This window comes from Balaenoptera acutorostrata, chromosome 4 (genome assembly GCF_949987535.1).
Source record: "Balaenoptera acutorostrata chromosome 4, mBalAcu1.1, whole genome shotgun sequence".
In the NCBI taxonomy this organism is placed as follows: domain Eukaryota; kingdom Metazoa; phylum Chordata; class Mammalia; order Artiodactyla; family Balaenopteridae; genus Balaenoptera; species Balaenoptera acutorostrata.
In genome coordinates this window covers 98,478,737-98,491,253 of record NC_080067.1, presented here as the reverse complement: position 1 = coordinate 98,491,253, position 12,517 = coordinate 98,478,737, and the positions used below count along the sequence as shown (strand labels likewise).

At 35.3% G+C, this 12,517-nt stretch overlaps 1 protein-coding gene across 6 annotated transcripts in view; it reads right to left on the bottom strand.

Moving 5' to 3' along the window:
- Positions 1-12,517, bottom strand: part of CBLB (Cbl proto-oncogene B) — a 208,975-nt gene that overhangs the window by 98,224 nt on the left and 98,234 nt on the right. For 4 of the 6 annotated variants that reach the window (XM_057545481.1, XM_057545483.1, XM_057545480.1 and 1 more), the window contains exon 5: positions 1,280-1,354. The exons of the other annotated variants lie outside the window; for them this stretch is intronic. In XM_057545481.1, the coding sequence (XP_057401464.1) occupies positions 1,280-1,354 (75 nt within the window). The remainder of the gene's footprint in view (positions 1-1,279; positions 1,355-12,517) is intronic. 6 annotated transcript variants of the gene reach the window in all.

Sequence of the window (12,517 nt, the reverse complement as noted above, 5' to 3'; positions counted from 1 at the left end):
CTGAAGGGCTCGTTAGCACAGAAATTTCTGATCCTCAACCCAAGATATTCTGATTCAGTATGACTGGGGTGGGGCCTTGGAACTTACAGTCCTAACGAGTTCCCAGGTGATGCTGATGTTGCTGGGCTGGGGGCCACTCACTGAGCGTCACCAGTCTATGTGATCTATTAATTGCTAAGGCAGGACACTGTGGAGAAATACAATTATGGAAATACGAGATACTGTCTCTGCCCTTGAAGAACACACTCTTTCAGGGTAGAAATGGGACCTGTAATGCTAAGGAATACAGAAAGGGTATCTAAGGAAGTGCTGGAGGAATTCCAGAGAAAGAGTGATCTGTGGCAAGATGAATAAATGAATGGTGAAACAGGCTTACAATGCTATGCTGTATATATAAGAAAGTTTGTGTTTGATATGCTATTAAAAGAAAATGATTATGAGGCTGAATACATCAAAAGGCTTTTCTCTATGTATGAAAAAAACAGGAAACCACAGAGAACCGAAGAGAGACACCACATCAGAAGCCATTTAGAAGAAACACACATCAGGCTCTGATTAAGGTTAACAAGATGCTGCTGTTTTAAAATAACAATGAAAACTTTTGATAACATTAGAAGCCTATTGATTTATGGCAAAGTGTAGATATGCAATTATGTCCAGCTTCATTATAGCTACCTTGGAAGTAGTGCCTAAGAAGCAGTTTTCTTTTCCAAATTAAAATTTCAAATATTCAATACACAAAAGAAACATGAACCATAATACTCAAAAAAACAAAAACCCAGTAAACAAAGAACTACTGATTTAAGAAGGGTATGTGTTTTCTCTTTTGTATAGAAATGTTTAGAGAATTTTGTCTTGTGTATAGATTATAAAAAGTAAACAGACTGGCCAAACAGCCACCTTTCGATATCCATTACCATAAAAATTATCCTCATCCTAATATTTAAGGTGCATGCAGATCATAAATCTTCTGAATAACCAGTGATTTCCCTGAGCAAATTATTAAAAAATGAACAAACTTCTAAAGTTGTAGTCTAATTTACCACTTTGGAACGACAGTTTACAAAGGGGCAAGCTACATTTGCATATTCCTTGTGCAAATGAGACTTTCCCCCAGTTCCCTTGTGATAAACCTAACTTCCAAACAGGCATTCCCCGGAACCTTAATTAAGGGTAGTAACAGGGATTAAAAAGAAAGGGCATTATTTGGTTAACTTACTATATATGAAACTTTGTACAATAGATACCCTTCCCTTGATCAGCTGAGGCAAATACCCACCGTGGGAAGAAGGTGGGAGCAATGGTGGGGCGGGCAGGTTCATGAGTGAAGAAGAGAAATAGAGTACAATGATTTCTGGAAAAAAAAAAAAAAAAGTTCTAAAACTGTTGCACTAAGGATCTAACTTTTTAAAGAGGATTTCAAGATGCTACCACATACTTTCCTGAGGTTTGTGGGTGGAGGAGGGAAGGCAGAGGATGACTGTTGACACCTTCAACTAACTGTAGCAATACCACAGAGTGGTGGTTTCTATAACCTCTTCCCCTAGATATGAACCTAGTGAGAGAAAATGTTAATGGCAAATTGTTTTACAAGTATGTAGGAACTTCAGTGTGCTGGCAGAGATCTAGGAAAAGGAAAGAGGCAGAGAAAGTTAAAGGAATAGAACATAAAAGGTCCAACTAAGCTTCAAGCTCCCACCAGTCCAGAAGTATTTTAATTTGTCCTTTTGCCACTTACAATTATAAATCACTTTAATTACAAGTTGAATTAACTTTAAAATCCAATGAAAAGCTCAAGTAGCCATCAATCCACAAAGAATTGAATAAAAGCCCAATGGGTAGCCTGGCACCTATAATAATAATGTGAGTTCAGGATCTTTAGACTTCCAATAGGAAAAAAAAAATGAGAGCTGCCACTGACTTTTACTGATGACTTACTATCTGCCAATCACCAAATTAAGTACTGAGTTCGTCATAATAACAGTGTGAGGCAGATAATATATTTATCCTCAAGATAGAGATGGGGAAACTGAGGCTTAACGAGGTTAAGTGATTCACCCAAGAAAGACCTTATATGTGCCAGGCATTGTACTAGGTTCGGAACAAAAATCTAAATAAAGCCACAGTCTAATAAGTGGAAAGATTTGTAAATAACTTATGTTGTGTCATGTGCTCAGGTTATCACAGAAAAAGATTCATGTGCTATGGGAACCCAAGGGGATGGAGATCCTTGCAAACAGGGACAGTATCTTATTCATCTTTGCCTAAGACAGAAGAGTATGCAACTAAAATTTGTGTAATTAAACTGTGTCTAGGGAAGGCAAGGGAGTGTTTCACAGAGGAGGAACCTAGAAATTTGAGTGTACTACCACTCTCCTACTAAACAGAAGTGGTTTGATGACTTCAAAAAAAAGTGATAGTGTATTCACACAATGTCAGGAGAGATAATAACTTGCTAAATTTTAAAACTCTGCAGTTTTAACACAGAAGAATAAGGAATTGAAGACAAAAATGTAAGGCAATTGATACTCAAAAAAAGGGCAAAACATTTCCATGAAACCACAAGTTCTCATAAAAGGCTATATAGGTTTTATTTTTAACTCATATGCAAAAAAAATCCATATAATAAAGGTGTGAATCTCAACAAAAGCTAGGGTGTTTGGAAACAGGAACTTTTGTGTACTTCTGGTGTGAATGAAAATTTACACAACATTTCTAGAAGGCAATTTGGCAGCAAGTTTCAAAAACCTATACATTTTAACCCAGAAAGAGCCTACTTCTAGGGATTTCAACAAGGAAATTATGTCAAAAAAAAAAAAAAATACACAGCAATGCAAAGACTCATCCATGTCTCTTCAACAGTGTTGTTCATAATAGCAAAAAATTAAAACAAATATGTTCGATAGTAATAATATGACATATATCTATAGATTAGAATATTTTACAGCAATTAACAATTGTATACGGAAAAAATATTTATTGTCATGGAAAAGTGTCCATGGCATTAAATGGAAACAGCATTTTTAAAATTGTATGTCCTTGGGAATTCCCTGGCTGTCCAGTGGTTAGGACTCCGTGCTTTCACTGCCAAGGGCCCCGGGGAAGCTGGTTCAATCCCTGGTTGGGGAACTATATCTCAAAAGCCGTGTAGTGTGGCCAAAAAAAAAAAAAAAATGTATGTCCTTTATGATCCAATGCTGAAAACTATCTGGAATGTCTGGAGAGATCAACACAAATTTTAATTGATGATACCTAGATCATGGTAGGATTACAAGCAGTTTCTTTCAGAATATTTCTAATATGCTCTAGTGGCTTAAAGGAGTAAAAGACATACTAAAACTGTTTAAAGTATATTTTGCAATCACAGAAATAACCAATTAAAAACAAAAATTAGAATAGTATTTGCCTACGAAATGGTTTTCTATCTAGGAAATACAAAAAGATTTACAGATTAAACTATGAGAAGAAAAGAGAATTCAACATGGCTGCTAAATATAAAATATGCAAAAATCAGTTGTATTTCTCTATATAAGCAATACATAATTAGAAAATAAAACTTAAAAAATTTACAATAGCATCTGAAAATATCAAATAAATGGGAATAAAGCTAACAAAACACAAGCCAAAACACAACATAAACACACAGACATACTTGATCAGAGATGTAAAAGACATAAAGGGATATAACGCTTTAACGGACTGGCAGACTCAATATGGTAAAGATGTCAATTCTTTCCAAATTGATTCTTAGATTTATTACAACCCCAATCAAATATTCCAGGAGACATTTTCATAGTAGGAATTGATAGGCTGATTCTAAACTTCATAGGGAAATGCCAAGAGCCAAGAATAATCAAGCCGAACTTCAATAAGAACAACACTGACAAAGTTATACTCTTCACATCAGTTAAGACAGCGTGGTATTGGCACAAGGAGAGACAAATAGACAATAGACTAAAACAAATTTTGGAAACAAATGCAATCATATCTGGACACTGGTTATGTAACAACAATATATAAACAGCAGTAGGGAATGGATGATGTTCACAATAAATGCTGCTGGGTCAAATGAATATACATATGGAAGAAAATGAATCTTGACCCTGAACTAATACCATATGAAAATCAATTTTAGATGAACCTTAGACCTAAATATGAAAGATAAAGCAATAAAGTTTTTTGGAAGAAACAGAAGAGAATACCTGCATTACAGGCAAGTAATTAAAACAGGACCCCAAATGTTCAAAGGATAAAGGAAAAAATAAATTAAAAACCTGTGTTCATGAAACAATGTTATTAACAAAGTGAAAAAGAAAGCCACATATTGGGAGAAACCATTCACATAAATATAATCAACAAAAGATTCACATCTATAATATATAAAAACTTCTAAATATTAATAATTACTACTCAAAAATTGGGCAAATAATTTTCACACTCACACAAAAAATCAAAATATTCAATAAACACACAAATATACACTCAACTTCATTTGTCATCATGGAAATGTAACTTAAGAACAAAATGAGATTCCACTCATCCCCACCAGAGTGGCTTATTAACAAGTTTTAAAATGGGGCTTCCCTGGTGGCGCAGTGGTTGAGAATCTGCCTGCCAATGCAGGGGACACGGGTTCGAGCCCTGGTCTGGGAAGATCCCACATGCCAGGAGCAGCTGGGCCCGTGAGCCACGACTACTGAGCCTGCGCGTCTGGAGCCTGTGCTCCCAACAAGAGAGGCCACGATAGTGAGAGGCCCGCACACCGCGATGAGGAGTGGCCCCCGCTTGCCGCAACTAGAGAAAGCCCTTGCACAGAGACGAAGACCCAACATAGCCAAAAATAAATTAATTAATTAAAAACAAAAAAACAAAAAAACCCCAAAAGTTTTAAAATGACAAATGATACATAAAATGTTGGGAAGGATATGGAAAACAGGAACCTTCAGGCACTCCTCATAGGTGATTAAATTGGCAAACCATTTTGGAAAACTCTTTGGTGGTTTACTAAAAGCTACTAAAGCTAAAACTATGCATAAACTAGGAGCCAGGAATACCACTCCTAGATATACATACAACAGAAATGTATACATGTGTTTTTTAAAATGTACAGAAGGTGTTCATAGCAGCACCACTGATAAAAATCCAAAGGAGGAAGAATCCAATGTCCATCACCAATGGAATGAATATGTAAATTGTGGTATAGCCATACAATGGGGCAAGGAGAATGAACAAACTATTGTTATATGCAAGAACGTGGATGAATTTCATAAACATAATAGTGAAAAAAGCCAGATTTTTTTCAGAGTGCAATTGTATGATTTCAATTATGTATGATTTCATGATACTAGAAGTTAGGATACTGTGGGCAGGCAGTGATTGCATGGGACTTGCTGAGGGGTTGGGAGGAAGGGGGATTCTGAACTGTACATAAAATACTATTACCTTATTTGGGTGGCATTTACACTGATGTGTTCACTTCATGAAAATTCCTCGTCTTACATTTATGATTTGTGTACTTTTCTGTATGCATATTAAGCTTTAATTATATACTAAACTTAAAAAATTTGTACAATTCTAAGATTAAAAGAGAGTAAGAAATGTGGGAACGGACAAAGCATCTGCCGTTGTATAAACAAGGAAATTAATGTGTTTGTTGGTTGGTTTTTGATTCTGTTGCTGTGGTACTGGTGGTGGTTGTGATGGTGGTTGTTTAAAATCTATTCTAGTTCAGGGATATAAAATGTCATCTTGACTGTAAACAAAATGAAAATCTGTTCTATCTATATTAACTCATCCCTATTTTCAATTTCATCTGAATTTTGTTCAGAAAATTCACCTTGATCAACAAAGATATGTTCAGTGGCAGTACCTTTAAGTTGCTTTTGTTCATAAGATAATAAAACATTCATAAGCTATTTGATATGTTTTGATTTTTATTATGGATGCAAATATTAGTACTGTGATTCCTAAGTCTGTATACAGTTTGTATATAGTTATTCCTTAAATCCAATCTTTTTTTGGTAATGACTATTTGTTAATGGATATGAAAATAGATTCTTAACAAGCTATTACAGCTGTTGCTCTTCCATAACAGAAAAACAATTGTTTTCCAGCAACCCACAGAAAGAACATATCAAAACCACTCTGGTCAAATAGGTGCCTTACAACTCATCATAGATAGGATGGTAACCACGGTTACCAAGGATATTCATGATTAGATCTAACCATTCTTCCTCATAAGTGAAAATTCCTTACTCTCATACAGCAAGATGCTGGATATTTGTGATAGATTTTTTTTTCTTTGTCAAAAAAGTTTATAACATTTTGTCTATAGAGTAGACAAGCATTATTTCCCTGTATAAGGGACAAGTATTCTCATTTTCACATTCTGAAACTTAAATTTAGAATCAAACATTTTTTACAAGATTCAGAAACAAGGAAATAGATTCTTTAGTATCATCCTTGATTTTTTTCAGTAAACTCACTCGTGATAGATTTGATACTTTCTAACTTCTCATGTGATAGATCTGATGCTTTCTAACTTCTGGTCTCACAACCTAACTTTTGAACATCATAAACAGTAAACTTACTCTAACCAGGAAATTACTTTATACTTTGTAATTACTTTAGTAATTAATGGATATTTGCTCTTTTCTTTCTAATGACAACTGGTCTTCAGGAGATTTGCTCTGGAGGTTCAGTGATGCTTGGTAGGTTCATAATAAACACAAGATACCATAGCAAGACGCCTCTGATCCGCTGAGGTCAGATTAAACAAAATTAGTAAGTTATATACCCTAAAATTAGAAAGTTCTGCCACTGATCTTCCTTTTGGCATTAAGAGTCCAGCCTGTCCTACAAACAAATTAAAAAGTCTGTAATAAAAGAAAATTCCCCAGAAATCTCTCTACATAGGTCAATTACATTAACAAGCAATGGGTGAAGTCTGCTAGATATGTAAGTTAAATTAAGGCAAAAAAATATAGAATTTCCAATAACTAAAGCCCCACAGGAGAAACTATATACATACTATTGTGCATAAGCAGATCCCCCAAAATTCCTTTTTATTAAGAGAAACTACTGATGACTGCAGATAAACAAGGCAAAAACAAAGCTACAAAGAAAAACAATTATTGTCACTTCCTACTGATAATCAACATTCGGAATAAGGAAAACAGGAAAATGAAGCATTAGCAGTCTATTAATGAAAAATAAATCCTAAATATTAATTTTATGAAGCTTTATTTACTTTGCTTTTAAGTCACAAACAATTTCTCCACCAGCAGAACATGTTTCTAAAGAACTGTGAAGAATCTGAGATTCTACCCTATTTTTAAGCTAACAAGTTAGCCTATCACAGTTGCATGGATGCTGGCAGAAGACAGAGTATTTGTGGGTCAGGGCGTCAAAGCCAAAGGACTTCGTTACTCACAGGAAGCAGTGGTCAGAGTATCACCATTTTCTTGAACTTGTTCCCTGAGCTCTAATTCCCACAGGATGATGCAAAGAGAGTCAGGTGACACCTACACACACAGTGATTTTTGTAACTGGAGAGGAACTCAGGGCTTAGGGAACTCAAATATTTTGTAATGGTTAGTAAGTATGCCTGTCCCTGGATATGCAGAGAAATACTATCTTTACATTACAGGGTTGTAAACAAGCATCGTCTTTGCTTCAGAAGGAGGAACTGCCTCTCTTCACCTACCAAGGTAGAAACATCCCACAGAGAAAGGAACAAACGTGCTAAGGGACTAAGATCCAGGACCTTTTTGATTCCAGGGGCACATTATTAAATACTTAATAAGAAAATAATTATTTCTCTGAATACAATATAAGAACTTCTGAGAATGGGAATATAAGTGGCTTAAAAACTGTTTTAATTAATTAAATCAAACTGATGAGCTGGCTAGAACTAAGAGATGGAGAAATGTGAAGTCTGCTTTTTAAAAAAAAACAGGGCTCTGCACAGGAGAACTTTTTAAATGATATTTTAGAAACACAATTTCTGGAAGTTTTAGTGATTGGCTTAATATTCCAAATTATTTAAAAAACATTAATGGTCCCAGCAAGTGGCATGAAAGTATTTTCCTCATTTGGTAGAGCAGCTAAAACAAAACAAAACAAAAACCAATTACTTCTCAAGATGGGGAAGTAAAATAAGTAGCCAAAATCTGGATACAAACAGGTTAAACTACAGAGGACAAGGTTAGAATTTTATCTTATCATTAGGGAGCTTAGAAACTTCAAAATAAGAAAAGATATTCTCAGACTACCACCTAGATGGCTGGTGATAATGCACCACAAGTCTTGGTGGAAGGCCAGACACCTTAATCTACCGACTTAGTGTCCAGCAAAATCCAACGCACCTATTCAGTGTACACCAAAAACTCAACACATCTATTCAGTGCAACATGTGGAGCCTATTAAGACTGGTTATAAAAGAGACTTTCAGAATGTTAAAGAGAAAATAAACTAAGTTATGAAAGCCTGTTGTACTACATCTTCTGAAATCTTTTAAGTCTTTATCTAATTGATCTTTCAATACTATATTCTGATTCATCTCCCTCTTTCTTTAAATCCTATCTTCCTTGAGCAACTATAATACCACACTCCCCAGGTTTTATGCCTACTTCCCTGGTGATGCCTCCATTCCTTAAATTTCCTCTGTGCATACATCATTCATCAGAATTCTTTACGGATCTGTCCTCTTTGTTCTCCCTGCACATTCTCCATGGTCTACATCAATCAGTCCAATGGCTTCACACAGCTTTTAGAGATTACAAACTCAGGTATCTGGAGACCAGGCAGATAATGTATATGAGTAAAGAGGTCCCGGTAAGGACTGCAATCAATTGGAGGCGACACATCTAAACTGGGCAGCTGGCACCCAGGTCTAGCCAACTGTCGCCGCGTCAGAGTTCCTATCTAGTGTTGCCATCACTTCCAAGTTCTCAGTGAAATTCAATACAATATTTTTGTGTAAAAATCAATCATTTTAAAAGTTACCAACTGATTTTTTAATGTAGATACTGTCTGAGGCCAAGGAAAACATTCTACAGGCTGTCAATCTGCAAACTCATAAATGTACTGTCAATCCTAAAATCTCTGTCTTTAATTCTATATTCTTTTCCTCAAGGTTGCATATCTAATCTACTAATAAATATCACCACATGGATTTGTCTGGACTCACAAAACTGAACATATGCCAAACTGAATTCATCTGACTGCCAAATCTCTTCTTCCTACTTTTCCTGTCTCAGTAAATGGTACCCAGTTGTTCAAATCGCAGATTGAGGCATCACATTTGGCTCATTTTTTTGTACCTCATATATCTTAATAATCAAGTACAGTTAATTTTATCTTCATATAATTCTCAAATTCATGCACTTCTATTTACTTACTTGTTTATTTAGTTTATTATTATCTTCACCTAGTTTTCTACAACAGCCTCCTACCTATCTCTCTCCTATTTCTCTCCTAATTTATCAGTTTCTAAAGTGGGAAGTGGAATGGGGGGAGGGGGGGCAGGGCAGTCATAGACCCCGGGGGTATACAAGATGACCCTATTTAGGATGAGAAGAAAGGACTGAAATTCTACTTGCATTTTTAATTCAATTTAAAAAATTTATATTATAATGTGTCCTTTATATTATATATGAGAATATGCATTATTTGTATAGTAATATGTATTTTATACATATGTGGGTATGTAGATGATATACATAGATAGATGATGTATGCTCAAAAAGTAGTTAATAATAAGGTAGTAATAAGGAATATGATTGAATGGGTTTAGAAACCACTGCTCAAGTTCATTATCCATACTTCAGCAAGAGTAGCCCATCTATACTCCAAGTGTGACCACTTCCCTACTTAAAACCCATCATGGGCTCCCATTGTTCTCAGGGCTCCAAAGAACAGAGTTTTAAAAGTGCAACTTTGCATATGGAAAAAGAAAGTCCAAATGGCCAAAAATGGACAGAGCTTTCAAAGCATAGTCCAAGAGAGAGAATAACAATTTTAAGTACTTTGGTCCTTGAGGCAGGGGAATTCCTATAGTGGGTCATAAACCACCACCCCATATTTAGATTCCATGTTCACTAAGGAATGTTCTGGATATGATATAGCTCCACATATAATTTACCTAACAGTGATGAGAACATTCCCATCTGCTTGACAGTAGCATTAATCATTGTAAATTAATAAAACCACTATTCTGGATTATAGATCAGTTTGTGAGCTCAATAAAGTATGCTCAGTCTCTAAACATATGGCTCTAATGAAATCAGGTTTCAAGGCTGAGAACCAGAACCTAATTCACGGTGATTTCACTGAAGTAAATGTCACTTACTGAGGAGTTCAACGTGAAGAAAAGAAGGAAAAAGAGAACAACAACAACAAAAAATGCCATTTATGGAACCTTGAAGTTACTCTGCATCTTTCTTTGGAAAGACAGCAGACACCATAAGAATTCCATCCCTCTCACAGCATTCTCCCGTGTACTCCTTATTGACACATGTGCAACCCATACAAAATACCAACTCCTCCATGCAGCCTGAGTGTTTCTCTGACGGCTCTAGTAAATAATTCACTTACTATTTGTGACATTCCTTAAGCACTTCTGTAATGGGACAGAACTGATTTTAAGTATTTATCATCTTTGCATATACTGCCCTCCCCAAATTGAATACATACTGCTTAGAGGTAGAAAATTATAATTTGACATCTTATTTGCTTTTTTCTGTCTTGGATCTTATTGCAGTGAGTTGAACAAAATAGCCCTGTCATTTTATTTTCCTTATGTATGAAATAAAGATACTTTGCTTTTTTGAAACAGGCAGTAATAAGAGTTGACTAAATAACAGAAATATTAAATAGCAATTTTTTTAGTTCTATTTCAGTTCTTTTTTTTCTTTCTTTCTCTCTAGATCTCCTGCTGCACATTTTCCTTATAAAAGTTCTTCATTTCTATTGTGCATCCTTTAATTAAATATGACTAAGTTGCCTTTTCTTTGATTAGAGGGAAAACTGATCTAGCTAATATGCTAAAAAAATGTATCTTACTCACTGCAAAGGTAAAGAAACCATTGTCCTTTGTTTCTTATTAAAAGTGAAAAGAAAACACAGGAAACCAAAAAAGGTCCCTACCACTTCCCCAGGAAATCAAAGGTAAATGTAATGAATTGAATTTTAAACAGATCGGTTTTTTTTTTTCCCATGGTCAGCAGGACAGTTTCTTATATTCTACCTCACTTTTACATAGGGATATACACAATTTTAGAAAACTTTTATTAACTTTTTCTGGATTTTGCTTTTAGATTTCTAGGGACCATGGAACCTCTATCATGCAAAGTTGAATATTAATGATATTATTTGTAGAATTAATAATAAATATATTCATGGGGCTTTGAGCAAGATTAAAGGTTTAAACTGGTTAATTATTCCACAACACAGACTGCATACAAAGTGCCAGACACTCTCCTACCTGCCTGAAATGTAGATTTTAGCTCTTTTAACCTTCTCAACAACCCTACACAGTAGGTGTTCTTGTTACTACCATCCACATTTTACAGATGAAGAAGCTGATGCATGAAGAAAGCACGTAGCTTGCCCAAAGTCACAAAGCTAGTAAATGCTGCAGTCAGAATCTGAACACAGACGACCCGCCTGCGAGCCTGCACTAAGCATGCTGCCCCCAGAACAAGCAAGCAAGCAAATGCTGTACACCTCCCACGTGCGCATACTCACACACATGCCTCTGCTCCTCAACTCATTTGAATTAAATGAACAACAGTTCCTGAAAGTCTCCAAATGAGACATTGTGCTGATCCACCTTGGGAAACACAAAGATTGATTAAATAAGCCTGATTTCATGGGGCTTATAGTCTAATGGAAAGATAACTAGACAAATAACTTTAAAAATCAATGAAAACTAATAAATATGGAGGATGAGCAAGAGCTTATGGGAGTTTAAGAACTAAAAGATCCAGTATAGTAATAAGGGACAGAATCATGAGCAAGATGAACTTTGAGGGATTAGTGAGAACTTTTATACCAGAGATAAAAATCTTCAAGTGGAAGGAACAATGTGGGCAAAGACATAGAAACCTGTAGCTGCTAAGGTGTCAGGAAAGAGCCAAATAATCCCACTTGCCTGAAGAATAGGACATAAGTAAAAGAAAAGAGGACTAAAATGGTAGAAAAATACATCATGAACTCAACCAATCATTACTGAGTGTCTGTTATGTATACAGTACCCAAAGGACTCATCTGATAGCCATTTAAAGAATAATGTTTAAACTTTGTACTCAAAACGGAGCTAATCTATGTGAAAGCATTTGACAGAGTTTGACATATAATAACTCTAATAAATGTACCTGTTTTTACTAATTTTTGGATAAAAAGTCAACAGGAGCTTTATATTTGAGCAGGAAAGACCCATGTAATAAATACATTTGATAATATAAATATATTTAAAATACAACATAAACACAAAACATGGGGTAAAGTTGAACCT